At 40.0% G+C, this 22609-nt stretch overlaps 1 protein-coding gene across 1 annotated transcript in view; it reads right to left on the bottom strand.

Annotated features, from left to right (window-relative positions):
- uxs1 (UDP-glucuronate decarboxylase 1) overlaps positions 1-22609 on the bottom strand; it is a 78401-nt gene that overhangs the window by 40725 nt on the left and 15067 nt on the right. The window contains exons 3-8 of the mRNA XM_017704673.2: positions 21984-22032; positions 18591-18634; positions 13141-13201; positions 11149-11329; positions 5137-5241; positions 3698-3757 (exon numbers count right to left, since the gene is read on the bottom strand). Of these exons, the coding sequence (XP_017560162.1) occupies positions 3698-3757; positions 5137-5241; positions 11149-11329; positions 13141-13201; positions 18591-18634; positions 21984-22032 (500 nt within the window). The remainder of the gene's footprint in view (positions 1-3697; positions 3758-5136; positions 5242-11148; positions 11330-13140; positions 13202-18590; positions 18635-21983; positions 22033-22609) is intronic.

Here is a 22609-nt window from a genome sequence, read left to right on the forward strand (position 1 = left end):
TGGCCGGGCATTTACTCATGGCGCCCGGCCGGGCCCAGCCCGAAGGAGTTACATGAGTCCCCCCTCCCATCGACCCACCACAAATGGGAGTGGCAGTAGTAGGGGTGCTTTGTGGATCGGGCAGTGTCCGAAGGCGTGGGCCTTGGCATTCTGATCCTCGGTTGCTGAAACTGGCTTTTGGAACTTGGAACGTTACCTCACTGGCGGGGAAGGAGCCTGAGTTGGTGCGCGAGGTTGAGAGATAACGGCTAGATATAGTCGGGCTCCCCTCAACACACAGCTTGGGCTCTGGGTCCAATCTCCTTGAGAGGGGCTGGACTTTACTCTTTTCTGGAGTTGCCCATGGTGAGAGGCGGTGGGCAGGTGTGGGCTTTCTCATAGCCTGTCGACTCGGTGCCTGTATGTTGGGGTTTTCTCCGGTGGACAAGAGGGTAGCTTCCCTACGCCTTCTGGTTTTGGAACGGGTCCTGACTGCTGTCTGTGCTTATGCACCAAACAGCAGTTCAGAGTACCCAGCCTTCTTAGAGTCCTTGGGAAGGGTGCTTGAAAATGCTCTCTTGGAGACTCTATTGTCCTACTGGGGGACTGACAATGACAGTGAGACCTGGAGGGTTGTGATTGGGAGGAATGGCCTCTGTGATCTGAACCCGAGAAGCTGAGCTGTCAACTGATCACCACAAATTGGTGGAGAGCCCTCTCTGGGTCGGGGATGAACTCCACTTGCCTCAAGTGGAGGAGTTCAAGTATCTCGGGGTCTTGTTCACGAGTGATGGTACAAGGGAGCGGGAGATTGACAGGCAAATTGGTGCTGGGTCAGCAGTGATGCAGGCTCTTTACCGGTCTGTTGTGGTAAAGAAAGAGCTGAGCCATAAGGCAAGGCTCTCGATTGACTGGTCAATCTACGTTCCCACCTTCACCTATGGTCATGAGCTTTGGGTAATGACCGAAAGAATAAGATCGCGAATACAAGCGGCCGAAATGAGTTTCCTCCGCAGGGTGTCTGGACTCTCCCTCAGAGACAGGGTGAGAAGTTCGGTCATCCGGGAGGGACTCGGAGTAGAGCCGTGCTTCTTCACGTCGAGAGGAGCCAGCTGAGGTGGCATCTGGTTAGGATGCCTCCTGGACACCCCGGGGAAGACCCAGGACACGCTGGCGTGACTATATCACCCAGCTGGCCTGTGAGCGCCTCGGAAATCCCCTTGGAGAGCTAGTGGAAGTGGCTGGGGAAAGGGAGGTCTGGGCCTCATTGCTTAGGATGTGGATGGATGGATGGACATTTTTAAAGCTACAAAAATTCTAGCCTAAACCACGATGGCCTTCAGATAGACCAGCTGACAGTACATTAAACGGTTTAGATGAAGCATAAACAACATAGAGATCCATTAAAATCATGCTGCCACTGTCTAAAGTGTTCTAAAGTATATTTAAAATGATATTTTACTAAAATGTCATGATCTTGTTAATGTAGTGGTTGCAGATCAGCACCTGTGTTGTACTAAAAGTGTGTGGCAGAGACTCTTCTCTAATACAGTGGTAAAAACAGCTACAAAACTGTTTCAATTGAAAAAACAAAGGGAAAAAAGTTCTGATTTCTGTCTGAAGACACTATGTGAGGAAGTTGAGCTGGAGGCAGTGTGGATTGGATGCATGCGGCACTCAGATAAGTAGCATTAAAAATTGTCCATGTATTAAAAAAAAAATAACTGTTGTATACAAAGGCCTTTATCTAAATGTATTTTAGAGTACATTTTTAAGGCTTGAAAAGAACATAGTTTATAAATATTAAATACAGAACCAGGTAAAATTGAGCACTTAGCTCACACAGTAGGAGCTTCATCATAAATATCCATGATCACTTATAATCAATGTATGTTTCAATCTCACAGTATTTGACTAATGACTAAACAAATTTATGGGATTAGGGGGATATCAGAAAAATACAGATATTGGTAAAAGTACAGTACTCTTATAAAATCTCTCTGATGGCAGGTGCTGACCGATGACTGTCTATAGCAGTTTACTGGTACTGGTATCACAAGTTCATTATAGTTCAGTATATGTTAGCTGGCTACACATGCCATCAAGCAACAAAAATATATGTAATAATCTCCTAGAACTGCGATTCTGCAACATCTTTTAACTTAATGGGGACACAGATAATGTCTTACAGACTTACAGCCATGTGGTATTTCTTTTACTTTTGGTTTGGATTTGTTAAGTTTTGGATCAAAAAGAATGAGGAATCCAGACAACAACTTTTTTTTCCATGTCATCCAGACCGAACCTGCATAAAGTTAAAGCCAGCTCAACCAAAGCCAGTTTAAGTGGAGCCTCTCCACTTCCTATTTCTCACACTATTTCAAAAACATGACTGCTAAACACTAGAGGGTGCCCGCGAATGAGAGCTCAAAGAATGGTGGTGAACAGAACTGAATGGCTAAAAACTAAAATATGTTTGCAACCATAAATCAGAAGAGAATATGTATACATCTCAGTTGGAATAGACTAGTTTGATCGAGGCCATTTTGAATATAATTTCTATCTGAGTGAAGGCAGGTAATCCTGCAAATAATCCATCAAACGAAAGAGTAACAGCCATGTAAACGCCTGTTTCTGATTACATTCCCAATAGGAATGTTTAAGCACATTCTGTGCATGTGCATTTGTGTCATAACAAAAGTCTATAACATTCAGCATGGTGGGAGTCAGCAGAGGACACTTAGTATGCTACAAATTTTAAAAGACCTAATAATTGTTAGCAGGATGGAAGGCCGTAAACCTTAAAACAACAATCTGTTCAGACAAGTATATGAGCAAATGAACAAAAGCAGGTTTGCACAAACTAAAGAGTAAATTAAAAACATTGAAGTTGCTCAAATTGGCATATTACAAAGCCTTAAGCCAAAAATGGTAAACCCGGCTCTCACTGGACTCATGTAATGCTCGTTGTCATGGTAATGTCTACACTAAGTGGTACTTTAGGCATGTATGTAATTTTGGATCTGATTACTTGTACACCCTGGCCATTTATTTATTTTCCATTAGAGCAGTAAAGATTGCCCCAGAAGACTTCTGACAAATGACAAAAATAGCACAAGAAGAGGGCTGAAGTAAATATCCAAGCAGATCAATTCCATCGACATTAAGATGACCAGTCTTTTCAAGCAATTATCACTATCACGAGCCATTCTTCAGTGTCACCTGGTTTTAAACATCCTGTGAACCCTGCACAAATCCTGAAAACAATGGTAAAGCTCCTGTTCCAGTTTAGCCCTATCTGCAGTATTTTGCCTGCAAGCCCTGGTACAGATGTCTAGAAACCCTAGTTAGTGAACAGACAAAAATCAAAACACCAATCTCTCCTGCCTCTCAACCAGCCAGTGACATATGCAGATTCCCCAGAGGACTGAAGATTGACAAGGAGGACAAAAAGTGAGAATGACACTGTGTAGCACCCTAGAATGCAAAACTATTTCACTTGCATGACACAAAAAGGTCACAGTCACAGGCCAACTTAACAAGACATTTTGGTCATTAGCATCAGAGACAGACATTATAATAACAAATGTTAACTGACCACTATGTTAGAAACTGAAAAACTTGTGAATCTGCTCTTATTTGATTGTGCTGCAAATTGCTTTAATAGTCTCAAGACAACACTTATTATAATGATGGCATCCAGTGTAAATGCCCATACCTCCATAAACTTCTGATGTGGAAGCAAGCAGCAGTCGAGCACCCACTCGCTTAGCCAGACCTAAGAAATGAAGAGAAATAAGAAAATCAGTCCTCTATTCAACGCTCAAGATAAAACGTGATCAGCAAATAATAAGTAAATAAAAAAGGGATATCAAGCAGACAAAATCAATCAGTGATCGGTCTGTTGTAATTATCAAGACTGAAAGACTGTCCAAAAGACACTAGACTCTTAAAGCAGGCCAGTGTAAAGCTGCTTTAGCTTTTGGTCAGCTTTTGATTCCTCCTCACCTCAATTATCTGATATGATGTAAGGCATTGTGGATATTTAAACACAAAATACTTGAATTTCTAACCACAGCTCATTTCTGAGCCACATCATATTAACCAAGTTTTGACAGGTCTTCCAGCTCTGTTAAAAGTCAGTCAGTACTCTTGACATGGACTAACAAGGACATCAGCCTTTAATTAAGAAATAAATTGCAAATATTTATTGATGTGACAATTTCAAACATTCATCTGAAAAAATAATAAACTGAGAACAGAATCCTAAACAAAATTTACTTGGTCCAAAATGAGTTCAAAATTTTGTCAAATGTGTATTACAATTAATATAATGAACCAGATGCTCAACTGGTACAAGTAGTATGAACGCTACTATGAGGCTACATTTGGTAACTCAAGTAACTCTCTCTCTATGTGTAGCACTATGTGTATTTGCTGCTGTGTGTGCATAAAATTCAAATAAACTTATTTGACCTTTTGCATAACAGATTAGCGTTCCAATTACAGAGTTTAAACAGCTGGAGAGGATGAATGGCAACATTTTTGAAAATACTGTCAATTCAAAACATAATTTCTATTTGCTCAACAGCCGTGTTACAGAGCAATCACGGACACAAGCTTTTAAATGGTGCTGATGCTCTCGCTGAAATACAAAATCTAAAACATGTTCAAGTATTAATATAAAAACAATAGTTTATTCAGAAGCCTGAAGACTAATCGTCCCTGACACTGGAGAGAGAAATTTTCTATTAAAGCCTCATCCAAAACTGACCACTGCCATGACTGGCAAAGACAAGCTTAGTTTGGCATATTGGGGGATGTGGACTGTAAAATACACAAAGTCCACCAACCTAAAATATCCCATCAAGAGCGTCCTGTGACCACTGACAAAGGACCAGGGGACGATTAACAAACCTCGGACTCTGACTTTAGATCTACAAGGTGGACCAACAAGGCAGGAGTATCTAATAGAGTGGACAATGAGTTATATCAGCACAACACAAACACCCAAACACCATGTCAGTGTCACAGCAGCGCTGAGAAAGGTCCACCACCTAAATAATACCCAATGTTAATGTTTTGGTTGATCGGTTTACACACACACACACACACACACACACACACACACACACACACACACACACACACACTTACCAAGCATATTGAGAGTGCCAATAGTGTTGGTTTTCAGGGTCTTGATAGGGTTATACATGTAATTCGGTGGGGATGCAGGGGAAGCCAAGTGATAGATCTGATCCACTAAAGCAGAAAAAAAAACACAGAACCCAAAAAATAAAAAATAAAATAGTTTTTGTTAAAAAAAAAAAAAACATTTAAAAAATGCAACACTGGAAGTGGCTGTGCATCATCTCTGTAGCAGACCTGTTGGTAAAACTGTTCAAATTCATAAGTTCATAAATATGCAATGTCACAAACACTAAAACAAGTAAATCTGGTATTATATTAAATAATCTTATTAAGAACAGTCAAAAAAGCTGAAAATAAATATTGACTGCATGTTATTTGACCAACTGGGCTTCCAGTTTATTCCACTACAGTCCACAAAGCCTGGAAGATCTCTGTATCTGTCAACCAGACTGATGAAGAGATAAAGCTAAATCTAATACCAACATGAAATATCTCCAAGTTTTACTGACATATATTTTGGAGAAAATGAGGTAAGGATAAAATGAATTGTAATTAAAATTCTTAATAAAAACTTCACATAGTATAATTACTATTTCTGTCATTACTATGTTATTTTCCCCGCCAAAAAAAACAAGTATCACCTTGTTGTGGGGGTTTGTACTATGTTTAATAATGGCTGCCTCTGGCTGTGCATTATTTCACGTCATTATTTTTGCCATTACAACAATAATAGCCTCATTACTGCAGGAGCTGTGCTTTCAGCATCTAGTTAAATTTGATATGTAAAGACTGAAGGCTGTAAAATTTGGGCAAATAAGTGAAATGCCATAAATCACGATTAACTACACAAAAGTAACAAGTAATCTTAATTATTTAAATTGGTTGACAATCCTATTTTATAAACCTATTTTACAAACCTTGATTCAGTACACCATTTCTATGTACTTTGAATCATTGTGCTGCTGGAAGATCCAAGCACAGCCATAAAGGGATGTAAAATATTTCCCATGATTAAAAAATGTATAATTTATATTAAAGAATATTTTTCCGAGGAAAATCTATTTTACACACAGGAACAGCTCTTTGGCTTTTATGTCACTGTGAGGCTTGTTGTTATTTGTCTTAAGAAGGACACTGTGACATGAGATAAGGACTGTTTACCCTTCTCCAATCTATCCTAGCAGACATGGTGGCAGACTATCATTGTTGACTGAATCTCATCAATGACACTGTGTTTAGTTTTGTTTCAGAGTTAATTCAAGTAGTCATAACTATTTGGATCAAATCGGTGTTAAGATGGGTGTACGGGATTGCATTGCGTTTACTAATTGCTGCTTCTGGCTTTACTTTGTCCTGTAGCCTCATTACTGGTGCCATTACAACAACAATAGCCTCATTACTGTAAGAGCTGTGTTTTTAGCATGTAGTAAAACTTGAAATGTACAGCCTGAAAGTGTAAAATATTTACACATAGGAACAGCTCTTTGGCATGGCTTGTGTGAGGCTTGCTATTCTTATTGAGAAGGACACTATGACATGAGAGAAGGACTGTTTGCCCATCTCCAACCTATCATAGCAGACATGGTGGTGACCTGTAGTGCATGAGCTGGAACTGGGATTTTCCATTTTGGTATTACTGGTAACATTCCAAGTTCCAGCAATTCAGAGTACCCAGCCTTCCTAGAGTCCTTGGGAACGGTGCTTGAAAGTGCTCCTCCTGGAGACTCTATTGTCCTACTGGGGGACTTCAACACTCACGTGGGCAACGACAGTGAGACCTGGAGTGGTGTGATTGGGAGGAATGGCCTCTCTGATCTGAACCCGAGTGGTGATCAGTTTTTGGACTTCTGTGCAAACCACAGATTGTCCATCACGAACACTATGTTTGAACACAAGGATGTCCATAAGTGCACATGGCAACAGGACACCCCAGGCCGCAGTTCAATGATTGACTTTGTCGTCGTGTCATCGGACTTCTGGCCATGTGTTTTGGACACTCGGGTGCAGAGAGGAGCTGAGCTGTCAACTGATCACCACCTGGTGGTGAGTTGGATCAGGTGGTGGGGGAAGATGCCAGTCAGACCAGGCAAACCCAAACGTATAGTGAGGGTTTGCTGGGAACGTCTGGCAGAAGAACCTGTCAGATTGATCTTCAACTCACACCACTGTCAGAACTTTGACCAGATATCGGGGGAGGTGAGGGACATTGACTCAGAATGGGCCATGTTCCGCTCCTCCATTGTTGAAGCAGCTGACTGTAGCTGTGGTCGCAACGTAGTTGGTGCCTGTCGGGGCGGTAATCCTCGAACCCGGTGGTGGACACCCCAGGTCCACTTGATGCCGTCAAGCTGAAGGAGTCCTACCGGGCATGGTTGGCCTGTAGGACACCAGAGGCAGCTGGCAAGCATCGACAGGCCAAGCAATCTGCGGCTTGTCCATTACTGAGGCCGAAGTCACTAAGGTAGTTAAAAAGCTCCTTGACGGCAGGGCTCCAGGGGTGGATGAGATCCGTCCCGAGTTCCTCAAGGCTCTGGATGTTGTGGGTTGCTGTCTTGGCTGACACGCCTTTTCAACATTGCGTGGACATTGAGGGCGGTGCCACTGGATTGGCAGACTGGGGTGGTGGTGCCTCTTTTTAAAAAGGGGGAACGGGTGGGTGTGTTCCAACTACAGGGGAATCACACTCCTCAGCCTCCCTGGTAAGGTCTATGCAGGGGTACTGGAGAAGAGAGTCCAGCTTATAGTCGAACCTCGGATTCAGGAGGAGCAGTGCGGGTTCCGCCCTGGTCGTGGAACACTGGACCAACACTTTACCCTCTCCAGGATTCTGGAGGGTTCATGGGAGTTTGCCCAACCAGTCCACATGTGCTTTGTGGATTTGGAGAAGGCATTCGACTGTGTTCCCTGGGGTATTCTGTGGGAGGTGCTTCGGGAGTATGGGGTACATGGCTCTTTGCGACGAGCCATTCAGGCCCTGTACAAACAAAGCAGGAGTTTGGTTCGCATGGCCGGCAGCAAGTCAGACTCGTTCCCAGTGAGAGTTGGACTCCGTCAGGGCTGCCCTTTGTCACCGATTCATAATTTTTTAGGCTCATTTCTAGGTGCAGTCAGGGGATGGAGGGTGTCCGGTTTGGTGACCTCAAGGTCACATCGCTGCTGTTTGCAGATGATGTGGTCCTATTGGGGACATCAGGCCGTGAACTTCAGCTTTCGCTGGATCGGTTTGCAGCCGAGTGTGAAGTGGCCGGGATGAGGATAAGTACCTCCAAATCCGAGGCCATGGTTCTCAGGCGGGAAAGGGTGGAGAGCCCTCTCTGGGTCGAGGATGAGCTCTTACCTCAAGTGGAGGAGTTTAAGTATCTCGGGGTCTTGTTCACGAGTGATGGTACAAGGGAGCGGGAGATTGACAGGCAAATTAGTGCTGGGTCAGCAGTGATGCAGGCTCTTTACCGGTCTGTTGTGTTAAAGAAAGAGCTGAGCCATAAGGCAAGGCTCTCGATTTACTGGTCGATCTACGTTCCCACCCTCACCTATGGTCATGAGCTTTGGGTAATGACCGAAAGAACGAGATCGCGAATACAATCGGCCGAAATGAGTTTCCTCCGCAGGGTGTCTGGACTCTCCCTTAGAGATAGGGTGAGAAGTTCGGTTATCCGAAAGGGACTTGGAGTAGAGCCGCTGCTTCTCCACGTCGAGAGGAGCCAGCTGAGGTGGTTCAGGCATCTGGTTAGGATGCCTCCTGGACGCCTCCCTTGGGAGGTGTCAAAGGCAAGTCCACCCGGGAGGAGACCCCGGGGAAGACCCAGGACACACTAGCGTGACTATATCGTCCAGCTGGCCTGGGAACGCCTTGGAATCCCCCCCAGGGAGATAGTGGAAAGGGAGGTCTGGGCCTCATTGCTTAGGATGCTGCCCCCGCGACCCGAACCCCAGAGAAGCGGATGGATGGATGGATGGATGGATGGATGGATGGATGGATGGAATTACTGGGTGAAAGGTGACCACTTGGGAAGGCCTTGTACCCAACAGAAAGCAAAGCTTGATGACGTCATTACGATGCACATGAGAGACACTATCATTGCTGACTGAATCTCATCAACGACACTGTGTTTAGTTTTGTTTCAGAGTTAATTCAAGCAGCCATAACTACTTGGATCAAGTCAGCCTTAGATAGGAAAGACACAACTCTCTCTCTTGACTCTTAAGAGTTTACGCCTGCTGATTTTTATTTAAGCTTTTGACTTTAAGCTTTTGCGCGTGAGGTTATGTGTGTTTGTGTGAACACAATAACCTGTCCTCACTGTTCCTGTAATCTTGAAAAACATTTTTTGTCTTACATTTTATGCTCTGTTTGACCTTTGAAATTCAGTGTGTGGTCTTCTCTTCGTAGTTTTTGGGGTATCTTAATTATGCTGTATATTATCCTTGCTGAGGCATTCAGATTTTGATTTGATGGAGTTAATTATTCCATGTATCTGAAGAAGTTTTCCAAGACCTTTGGAATTAAAACAGCACCACATCACAGAGCCACCACAACTTCACAGTGGGGATGAAGTACATTTCTGCATGGCTATTTTTGTGTCTACACCAAACCCACCACAAAAAAGCTCTATTTTGGTCTCAGCTGACCACAGAATACAGTCCCACTGAAAGTTCCAGTAACGCTGGGCCAACTACAGGTGCTTGACTTTGTTGGCCCCTGACAGCAGAAGCTTTCTCCTGGAAACGCTCTCAAAAAAACCCTTAAACTAGCATCTAGTTGTAATTATCAAATGATCACGTTTTCTTTACAGCATTATTCATGTTCATTGTTTATCTGTTTTTGTTCAACCTTCTTGCTTGGCATCAAACCCACAAACAAATGTATATCAGACTTGCGTCTCTCACTGCATGTTTATTCATTACTATTAAGAGGCATGCCAACACAGACTCAGGCTCTTGTTAAAAGTCCATTTCTTGTGCAGAGGATTCTCACCAAAAATAACTTGCTGTGCACTGAAGCTGCATAGTTACTGCATTAGGCAGTCCATCGCCCACATCTAACACTGTCACATCTCATTTTTTTTCCTCACTGAGCCAGAGGGCTTTTGGAAGCAATATTTTCATGTGGTTAGGGTACTCAAGTACAGCCACCAATGCCTGGAAAAGCTAAAAAAGTACGTAAATTAATTAATAAAGAAAATGTTTGGCAGTGAAAAATGTGAGAAACAGTTTGACAGTGTATGTGAGTATGTGGAAAGGAAAGGTCAACAGCATTTTAAACTTGGATAATACATGTGAAAAGAGAAGGCCTGTCTTATTGAGAGCGCTTTGTTAACTACACAGTTGGTAACTTATTAACAGCATTCATAGTGCATGACCAGATATTTTACACTGTTCTGAACCATTGAGAAAGTTAAACAAAAAGTTATCCATTGTTAAGTATATCTTGTATATCCCATTTCAAAGCTAGAACAGCTTGTTCTATTGGTTTGATCAATAATTTGCTCTGCTAAACAACATAGTATGTCCTTTAAACAAACTCACTTTTCACCAAGTGGAAATAAACTGCTACATCTACCTGGAGAAAACGTACAAATATAAATTATCGCTGCTTTAATATCATAAATATTTGACAGTCTGCAAAACTCACTTGTTTAAATGTCTGTTTGCATCCAAATTAAGCCTAACATGGATGTGTTTCAGGTTTACACACCTTTTCATAAATAAGCTAATTAAAGTTACTGGTGAGGTATTTTTTTATTTAAAAACAAGAAAGAAAAGCAAATATAGCAGTATATAAAGAATTTAAACTGCAAAACTTTTGTAGCCAGACCAAAACTGAGGTAAAATGCAAAAGAAAAAAAGAGGTTGAAAATGTGCATAGGCCATATTAAGAACACACCTCCCCATGCAATAATAATAATAATAATAATAATAATAATAATAATAACACAACAATCAAATATTTTCATTCCGTTATCAGGGAAAATGACCCAAACTGTTACTTATTCTGATTTTCACTGCATGCACACTCACCTTCAATATAGAGTGGTTCAACCACATCATGGTTGATGAGCTCAAAGTTCTCATGGCCAATCCAGTGCTCCACGTTACGCTTGCGGCCAGTAAAGAAATTATCAACCACAGTCACCTCGTGACCATCCATCATGAGCTTATCAGTCAGGTGTGAACCCACAAACCCTGCACCACCAGTGATCTATGGACAGAGGGACGATAGCCTTTCAGTTCCCATTTAAAAATATTGTATTAATCTACTCAATAACACAATCTTTAACAAGATAAGACATCTTGGCACACAATGGGAAATATGCTCGAATTTCTGAAACAATTCAGGGTTTCAGGAAAGGAATTTTGATGATGACATTTCACCACCAATTAATCTTCCAATGTAGCTTCACTCAATTCAATTATTGTACTATAGCACTTCTTTAAAAGAACACTTCTTCCAACAAAACTGTTTTCATTACTTTTACCACAGCAATAAGAGGCAATTTTAAAGAAATCTGACAACAGTCAAAGCAGGCACTGACAAAGTAGAGGTTCATAATAAGGACAAGCACAGAGAGGAGTATTATGATTTTGGTCAAGTCGATTTCCATCACTGCTAGACTTACAGTGGGGCAAAAAAGTATTTAGTCAGCCACTGATGGTGCAAGCTCTCCTACTTAGAAAGATGAGAGAGGTCTGTAGTTGTCTGTAGAGAGACAAAATGAGGAAAAAAGTCCAGGAAATCACATTGTGGGATTTTTAAAGAATTTATTTGTAAATTATGGTGGAAAATAAGTATTTGGTCGCCCACAAACAAGCAAGATTTCTGGCTCTCACAGACCTGTTACTTCTTCTTTAAGAAGCTCTTCTGTCCTCCACACATTACCTCTATTAATGGCACCTCTTTGACCTCGTTATCTGTATAAAAGACACCTGTCCACAGCCTCAAACAGTCAGACTCCAAACTCAACCATGGCCAAGACCAAAGAGCTGTCGTAGGACACCAGGAAGAAAATTGTAGACCTGCACCAGGCTGGGAAGAGTAAATCTACAATAGGCAAGCAGGTTGGTGTGAATAAATCAACTGTGGGAGCAATTGTAAGAAAATGGAAGACATACAAGACCACTGATAATCTCCCTCGATCACGCAAGATCTCATACTGTGGGGTCAACATGATCATGAGAACGGTGAACAAAAATCCCAGAACTACACGGTGGGACCTGATGAATGACCTGCAGAGAGCTGGGACCAAAGTAACAAAGGCTACTATCAGTAACACACTATGCTGAGAGGGACTCAAATCCTGCAGTGCCAGTCGTGTCCCCCTGCTTAATCCAGTACATGTCCAGGCCCATCTGAAGTTTGCCAGAGAGAATATGGATGATCCAGAAGAGGATTGGGAGAATATCATGTGATCAGATGAAATCAAAATAGAACTTTTTGGTAAAAACTCAACTCGTCTGATTTTTATTTTCTCATTTTGTCTCTCATAGTTGAAGTGTACCTATGATGAAAACTACAGACCTCTCTCATCTTTCTAAGTAGGAGAACTTGCACAATCAGTGGCTGACTAAATACTTTTTTGCCCCACTGTATCAAGCAAATTTCTACATTAAATATTGTGTCAAACAGGCGACCTTCTCTGAAGCATGCAAAGACACACAAAGAGGATAATCAGGGAACATAATCATTTATGACCTTCCTGAAATCACGACTGGCCTCAAAATCAGCCTGATATAATCATGTAGTGTGAACCAGGCATTACCTGGCTGAGCGACTAAGGAACACTTCTACACACTTACTTTTGTATTCCAAGCTCACCCACCACTTTCTTTCAGTATTTCAGAAAAGGCAGTGTTGGAACTGCCACTTAAGGTTGATCCAGTTGTCTGCGTTAAAGCACAAAATTGTTCCTTAATTGCTGACTGCTGTTTCAACAATATTATATCTCTGGACCTGGGATCTGGACTTTGCAGAAGACTTTAAGGAAACTTTAGAAGAAAGTGTTATACACTCACCAATATCCTCTTTCGATCTTTCTCAGACAGGAATTTCACAGGTGGATATCTTTGGGTAAAGCTGAAATACAAGGAATGAAAAAACATGAGATGAAGATGTAACACAAACTATAAAGATCTTTCACCATTTAGTTGAACAAAGTGGTTGAAGAAGTGGTTACATGAGCGAAAGACTTCAGATCTTCCTATAGCCTGAAAAATCCAGTCTGTTCTGACACATGAAACTGCAACTGCAGTCCACTTGTTTTAGAAGCAGATTTCACAACGCAGGATTTTTCAGCTTAGCTGGATAACCCCTTTTGACTGAAGCTATACAACAGAAATGCCCCTTATCGCCATATAGATGCCCCTTATGCCACAGAGATGCACCAGTCCAGCATACATACCAGTTCAGATGAGCTGAACTCATCTGTTCATTTGTCAAGACAGTGGTTATATGCAGAACCACTACAACCAAAATAATCATTTGAATGCTTATTTATTTTTTTAATGGCTCACTGCATGGTTGAATGGTTCGTGCCCATGTCGAAGAACCTGCTACATCTGATTCTTTACCAAGTACATTTTGTATTTGAAAAATGTAAATTTATATAATTCCCCACTTATCTCAGCCAAACATGTATATATTTTGCTTCTTTTAGTTTAGTGCTGGAGCTAAAAGGCTAATTTTGCCAATGAACACCATAAGTCAGTATTTACCCAAATCTTTTCTGCAAATACACCCCAAACTTACTCTCAACCCCCTCAAACTACATCCAGGTCTTAATTAAGATCACACAGACTTGATGATGTGGTTTAGGGCACTGTATGACTTACTATGAACTGTAAAAGTGAACAAAACTACAGTGCAGTTGAACACTGTGACCACTTTAGACAAAAGGTACAATTTCTGGATTCAGATTATGATACAATTTTTGTTGTTGCTTTTTTACAAATCAGTGTATCAATCTTATACCCTTGAACTGAAGATATGCTTATAAATAAAAACAGAAAATCACATGTAATTTTGCCTCATACCTGCATGGTGTGCGTGCATGTGAACGGCAGTCGGATTCTATGGTAATTTGAATTTGCACAACACCCGTTTAGCATTCAACTACATGTTGATGTTTTGTACATTTTTATAGCTCGTAGTAAGTGATACTGTGTCCTAAACCACAGTGACACATCTGAACAACATTAATGATGACATGGATGTCGTTTGACTGGGTTAGAAGGAGCTTTGGTGGTGTATTTTTAGAAAAGAATAAGGCGTCTATTGGCTATTCAGTGTTTGTTAGCAACATTAGCCTTGTAACTCCAGCACTAAACTAAGCAATTGGAATTATAGAATGTAGAACAGTTACATCTAATCAATAGCCAAAATAAATAAGCAAAATTACTGACCGTGAGACTGTCACATCTTAGTTTCGGCTTAGTAAGGTCAGCACCAATACCGGTCCAGCATATCAGACCAGTAAATCACTGCTTGCCTCTTCTTCTGTTTGACAGTTTTGATTTTGAGTTTAAGATAATTGGCTAAACTGTGAAAGCTTGCTTTGTGAAAAGTCCCCAGGCCTTATAATATCTGTGTAGTTTTTGTGGACTGATACTGTGGAAAAACTTGACCAGCTACAGACGCAGCTACATGTGTGCCTACAGAGATATGAGCTCAGGACTTGGGAATCATTGGGACATGTGTGAGAATAAGAGGAGGGGAAGTTACAGACTGAGTTCGAATTCCCTTGCTTAACTGCAACAGCCACACAAAGGGCCTTGTTGCGTCTAACGCTCTGTTAGACGCAACAACCACTCTGCTCTCTAGATTAGAAAATGAATAAGCACTCAAGGAGCTGCACTAAATAAAAATCCACCCATAAAAGTTTAGAAAACAACATGGCTGCATGACCGGGATTTGTGCTCACCTTTTGTCAATCTGTGTGTATGAATATGTACCAGTGCTACGTTTGTTTGTTTTTTTTAAAGAAGAAACCCACTCATAATATCTAAGCTAATGTCTTTTGTCCAGTACATTTGTTATCTTATTGTGTTTCCTTTTCTGTTTAGAAGAACGATTTGACTTTTCATCCTGATGGCAAGGTGCAGGAGTCCACCCAATCAGTCTTCTCAAACATGCAGAAAGAGTGTGTATGTATGTGTGTAATCATGCCTCAGGCCCTGTTAATAGTGTGTCAGGCAATCTCTGCTAAGCCTGCTGGGGTCTTAGTGGGGAAATAAGAGAGAGAGAGAGAACTGCACTGTGTGAGATTTCACAGCTAATCAAAAAGTAAGTAGTGAGTACAACGAAGACCTTTCTGAGCCACACAGCACAGCAGCACTCAGCTTTCCAACTTATTCTACCCTTGCTATGCCTACTGCACACTCATTTACCATGCCTAAAGTCATCCAAGTGAAGAAATCATCAGTACAAACAAACTCATTGCACTTCTTCTTTGCTCGTTTTTATTTATTTATTTATTTGTTTGTATAATTTATTTATTTATGAACCAGGTGTCTTATGTTCCAAGTTCACAGTGAAACTGAAGAACTACCATCCAATTCCTGCACATCTAAGCACATTTCACACTAATGTAATGGTGTATCAGCAGTACTCTCCTAGATCAGGATGGGTTGCTCAATGCTTCAGACTACAAGGTACTGGAATATCATATGCATACACTTGACAAAGCTAGGACACTTTAAAAGAAGATTGCCGGAGACTGTCCGACTTAATGGAAAAATCATAATTTTTTTTTTAAAGAAGTGCTATGTATTACGTAAACGTTGTTAAAAAGGCCATATAACGTATATTTAAATGTATTTTATTTATTCATTTGAGGTGCGCACTTCTAGCATTTTATGTGGTACATATACAAAAAATAGTCGTAATTAATTTTTACAAAATCATTTTTCAACCTCTTTTTATTCCTCTAGAATCGAGCAGGCTGCTTTATTACTGTGCCTTTAAGACTGGCACAAAATAAAAGATCTCTGTTCTGACTGGCTGCCCTGCATTGTGCCACATTCAAAATCACTGGTAGCTGAAACACATCTTAAACTTCTGTAGGCTGATGTAAATTAATGAGTTGATTCTCATTACATTACAGAAAAAAAAAACATTTAAAATGAGCTTTTTTGCAGCATAATTTCTATATAAGGACTGCATGGAATAGTGAATATTATAGTGTTGTGAAAAAGCATTTGCCCGTCAACCTCTGTGTTACTCTATTTTTGCTAATTTGTCACATTCAATTGTGTCAGATCATCCAACTAATCTATCAGACAGGTAGACAGGTTCTATTTAAGTGATGTTTAAATTCAGCGGGTCTAACAATTATCATGTCTGGGTGTGGTCAGTGAAATTAAACCCAATAGTTAATTTGGTTAAATGGTTGATTTAGGGAGCGATTACTTTTTCACACAGGGCCAGGTCATGCTGAAGAGCATTTTCCTTCAATAAATCAAATCAACATTATCTGTGTTATCTCTGTCTAATATTAAAAGTAGTAGATGATCTGAACAGTCAAGTGTGAAAAAAAAAAAAAATAGAACATTCCAACAGAATTGGGAAGGACGAGTTCTTTTTCATAGCACTGCATGTTTTGAAACTGTAGCAATGTTTACATATTACTTCAAACTCCTTTATTTAGAAAAGGCAAAGGGAATTCAGACTTTCAATTCCAGATCCAAAATGTGCCAGTCAATCATGAGAGCTCATTTACATGCTTTTTCCAGATAATGAAAATTAATAACTTTTACATAATGACTGAAAATTATATAGATGAACTGTGTTCTCTGACTTACTGCGCGTCAGCCTTAAAGGTACAGTAGCAAAAACAGGCTGTTTGTTTTTGAGGGATGAACACGGAAGCATATCAGAATCAAAATTTAAATGAAAGTGTAATATGTAAAATGGCAATGTATTTGTATCAATGCATTTAAATTTCATACTCATGTACGTGATGAGGTTAAAATGATGATTCGAATTTGATACTGCAATTTTCATTTGCCATTTCATACACTACTATTGATAGTTCATTTACATAAATTTTTTTTTATGTATTTCCAGAATTGCATTTTCATTCTTAATCTGATTATGCAACATGTCAAAGTCATTATTAAAATGTAATTTATCTTATATGCATCTTTACTCTTTAGTAAACAGAACCTCTCCTCTTCGCAATTACATATTCTCACCTACTGCGCTCATTCTGTGTCCTTTGAAAATACATTCGACCAAATTACCCAAGAGCACACTCCATGAAAAAGGCTTCATCTAAAAACACGGTGGCAGAAGAGTTTATAACTACTCTTTTGTTAGCAGATGAGGTAAAGTGGAGAAACATAGCACCTTGTGATGCTTAATGTCCTTATATACGACCCTGTGAGAAGGTGTTTCATCAAAGTTGTCTGGTTTATCAATCTGGTGGATTAAAACTTTACTTAGCATCCTTTTCAAATTTTCCAGTCCACTTCAAACAGTGCAGCAGTTACCTTGCGGTGGCTCAATGTGGCCAATTATTACAGCATCACCATTTATGGTGGAACAGAATATTGTGAAAATGAGAATCCCCATGCAGAGCCATCAAGTGAATCAGAGAATATACATTGCTCTGTCATTACCACACCTGCTAATACTCTACATGACATAGAATTAAGCTGATAAAAGCCACTGTTAATTCTAGCTAATGCATTCCCAAACAAAGCTCACATCTGCTGTTTTTATCATCTAACTAATATAATCCAGTTCACTGTGTCACACATGTATATCAGTGACTTTTTGTAATATTCATTTGAAAAAAAGTAAAGCAGTACATTACAGACACCCTAGCTGAATTTGGTTGAAATACGACACAGCCTGACACAGTACAACGGCTGCTGCCAACTCAACTCTATGTGCACCAGTATAATTACAACTGAATCATTTTTGGTAGCAGATAAAGTGGCACACAGCAATGTATCCATATCTGATGTTCACAACATTAGTTAGAAAATAGCCCACAGTAGGCTCTGCTGTTGATGACTGTCAGGTTGGGAAGTCTGTGAAAATGAAAATGCAATCTGATCGAATGCATTTTGACACAGAATTAGTGCAGGAGGCAACAATACATAACGGCAAAGCATTTGCAACAGAAAGTATTATTACATAAGGCATAAAAATGTTCTAGAAATACATTTTAATTTAAATAAAGCTACTCATAAAGCCTCTACATCTTTGCATAAATGAAAATTTTAGTACAACAAATGGCAAATTAAAATAAAATGTTTATTTTGTGCTCAACATTGCACATGAGTGAGAAATTTAAATGCAAACAGAAATACAGTCATTTTTCATTTTCATATTAATTTTTATTATTGACATGCTTCCGTAGTAGAGAGACTGGAAAATCATCACGTAAATATACATGAAATGTATGCGAAAATGTATGGTAATACATTCTGACTGCTTTACACATGCGTCAATCACCTACCTAAGCTCAAGGTCCCGAATCTTTTCTCTCAGTGGTGCCACAGCCTGTAATGAGATTGAAAAAATATTAATAAACAAAATGTTGGACAGGACAAAAGAATGCACAGCGGGGGATAAGAGGGTTAAAAAGGAGTAAGAAAAAGCAAGACATGGGTCATAAAATATATTATCAGAGAAGCAGAACTGTTTCAATTACCAATGAGAGACAAGGCCTCGTCAAATTGTGAGGTAAACAGATATTCTGGAAATGTATCTCTGTCTAAGACACATTTAAATAAACTTCATCGGCATAAGCATAATACAATTGTCAGTTAAGACCCAGAAAAGCAGAGAACATAAGAGTGACAGACAGCAAATGACAGACATTATAAAAGAAATAAGGGAAACATGATCAACTGAAAAAGAGATACTACTCAGGAAAAAGTAATTAAATGGAAAAGGAAAAACAGATGAAAGAAAGCAGTTATAATGTTTTATCAATATGCAAACCTTCATTTATTGTTTGAGAAAAAGACTCGACTTCATTAACATTCTCACTGGCGACTCTGGACATTTTCTGTTGTAGGTCAGCTTTAATGAAATATCAAGCATCAGCAGTTGTGGATACAAATGTCAACCTTTTTACAAAAACTAGTTCAGACACCAACAGATCAGCCTCCACATGCATGTCAAACACTTTGAACCTTAAGGTCAGTAAGATATGGAGAAGGCAGTCATCTAATGAGGCTCTGCCACTAATGAGCAGATCAGGGGATCACAAAAGATAAGATCGTGATCACTTGCTTTAATGTGTGAAGCTCATTTCTATTTACAGTCATTTCACAGGCACCAAATATTCAATGGAAACATTAGATTTAGCAGACCAACAGAAAACTTCGCAGCAAACTCCATCTACCCCTCTCTGTCTGTATGTGACAAAGACACCAGCTCTCAAAACCACACAATCAAAGGTTATGAACAGGTGTAAAACTCATAACAGTGGGGTAGAAAAAAAAAAAACTCAGTCAAACCATGCCTCCAACAAAAAAAAAAATCTGTGGTTCAATGTGTTGCCTGGATTTATTCATTACAGTGGTGATAGGAACACCAATTTTATTTCCTACCCAAAACAAAGAACTGAGTTTTATATCGCCATTGAAGAAAACCTTGTATCTACATTTTTCATGTTTTTTCAGCTTTTTACATAATCTGACAATACTTGTTACCCTTTAAATTGTATGCAAATTTCAGGATGAAAGGACTTACCCAAAATTAAAAAAAAAAGGTCTGGTTCCATTTTCATGACTTTTCCATGACGTAAAATGAAATTTTCATGGCAAACATTAAGCATAGTGCTGGACTACATATACTAGTATACTATGATCCTGACATACTAACTCCTGTTAAAGTGATTTTTTTAGTGACATAATTGATAGATAAGGACCACTTGATTTTGTGCACTTGATCTACGGTATGCAGTCCTTCATGGTTTACATTCAACTTATTTACTTAAAATCCATAAAAATAAGTCAACTCAAAAAGTATGACTTAATTAGCTTCATTAATGTTAAACCTTAATATCATCTGATAGCATGATGAACTTTATCAGTAACCACCCAGCACTAATTTAACAGTTCCTAGAGAAAGCCTAAAACTTACATTATCTAAAAACATTCTATAAAATTTCAGGTGCAAACACATCCATCGTTTTCACTGTTTAACATCAGTGAAATTTAGGCAGTGAATGTCATTATCTATAGAGTCTGGCTGTAGACATGCACTCTCAGACAGATACACTCTCCGCCTGACATGTACTGCCAGCCTATTAATGACGCAGCTGCCTGAGAGTGCATGTCTGCAGCCAGACCCTTCCCAAGTTCAATATGGGAGACATCAAATTTACATGGTGTGATAAGGAAATGTATTTATTAGACTATAAAGGATTCTCAGTGATTTTAGTCCTGTCCAAATCTGCAATGTCAGTAAGTTTTGACAGTTTTTAAAAGTATTTAGAAAGGGATATAACGAGAGTCTGTGAGTACCCAGAGCACAACAAAGACTGTATTAAATCAGGTCAGTGAGAGTAGCTCAGCAGTTAGCTCGTCATTTCTTATTGTAGTCACAGCATGTGATTTTCACTTAGCCAAAGCAGTGCAGAACCAGCGCTTTCCTCTGTGATAAATGATAAAAGTTACCTGCGCCTGTAGAGGTGAACCTGCTCTGAAAGTCTTCCTTCAAAATCAATAACTGAGTGCACAGCAAGTGCCAAGATACAAAAATTTGGATGTGCAAGACCACACACTGTGACACAGCAGTAAGAAGCGCCACGTTTGCATCATTTCACTTGCAATGCATCAAGTGCAAACCTAGCTTGACTCACAGCAAGCAAGCAAGTCACAGTGGTGTTGCAAAACAGCAGCAGTGAATTTTTCCTATCATATCCGGCTTGTTAATTCGCCTTTTACAATGTTCAAATGTCAAAAACATCTCATACAGCACACACGTCCTGAATGTCACACCTTAGCGAGCGGAGATTCGTATTAACAACATGTCATGAAACTAGTCCACGTGCAGATACATTAGTCTTGGGTCTTGGTGTGGTTTGTGATCTTGACTCTGCAGTGCTTTAAATGTGATGAGATGACAAAGCACATGGGGGAAAGTCTGGTACTTTTTATTTTACATTTTTTCCAGGCTTCTATGTTCCATGACATTCCCAGGATTTTCTGTACAAACCCTGTTTGCTTTACAATGTCCTGCATGTATCTCTCCACGATGTGTACAGATGTTTAAGGCCTGAGTTGGGTGTGTGTCAGATGGCCACACAGCAAGCTTAAGGCAGCATTAGGACAAACCAAAAGCCCTGAGCGAGAACCACAGCGAGATCACTGTACTACGCCAGACGTTTGACCCTGGTGGCCATTACGCAGAGCAAAGGTGACAGGGCACTCTGTATATTTTATAGTCCCCTGGAATCCGATGGGGTCACGTTAAACCACTCTGAATTACTTTGTTTTCACCTCAAACATTAAATTCTGAATCGCCATCTACATCATCAACATCATCATCATCATCATCATCATCATCATTATTATTATGGTTCTCTGGACCCAGGCCAGGTTTGCTCAGCTGGTTTCTAGCTTACTAGCAAACTTAAGAGAAACACAGCTAATTAAAATCTTAATCATATTGTTCTCTCAGGTAGTTCCATAATGTCAGGCACCTGTTTAGGAGCTTTCCTGCCTTCCGTCCAATGACCACTGGGATAGGCTCAAGCACCCCCCACAACCCAGAAAGATAAGCAAAGATTGTGTGTGTGAAATAAACAGACAGAGGTGCTAGAGCGAAAATCACGATGGAAGACAAAGAAACACATGAAAAAAGAAGCAAACAGAAGCAGTTTGTCTTCACTAACCTCATCTACTCTTTGTTCAATCTTCATTTCTCCATGCTCCTGGATGGACCTGTGAGGAAATAAATGGAGCAGCTGGTGATCGACGAACATGCAGATAAAAATCCCTCCAGGATGCCAAGGCCAGTTTTACTAAAATGCAGTGTACTTTACTAAGGACATTCAGGTATCTCAGAGTCAACAGTGCCACATGCTGCAGGCTGAGACAATCTGACGCTAGCTTTCTACTGATCCCCCACCCAGCTTCCAAACTGCTTCACAGCGAGCAGGTCTAATCCATGTGTTTGATCAGTGACAACAGATCTGTTCTTACACACAAACATCTGACAAGAAACACACCCTATTGTACTCTAACATCCTGTCAAAGCTGCTTGCCCTACATGCTCATGTTTACAGCCATGGAAGCGTATCAGTACCAAAATAAAATTAATTGTAATATGTAAAATGTCAATGTTTGAATTTAACCCCACCACTTATTTATTGTCAAATGTTGCCATTTTAATTTGTTAGTTGTTATACAAGTACTGACATTTCAATTAAATACTTTATCAACAGCTTTGTTTAAATTAAAAAGTAGTCCCAGACTGGATGGAAATGCTCCATGTGATTATGCACTATGGTGTCAAAAT

The sequence above is a fragment of the Pygocentrus nattereri genome, chromosome 6, assembly GCF_015220715.1.
Source record: "Pygocentrus nattereri isolate fPygNat1 chromosome 6, fPygNat1.pri, whole genome shotgun sequence".
Taxonomy (NCBI): domain Eukaryota; kingdom Metazoa; phylum Chordata; class Actinopteri; order Characiformes; family Serrasalmidae; genus Pygocentrus; species Pygocentrus nattereri.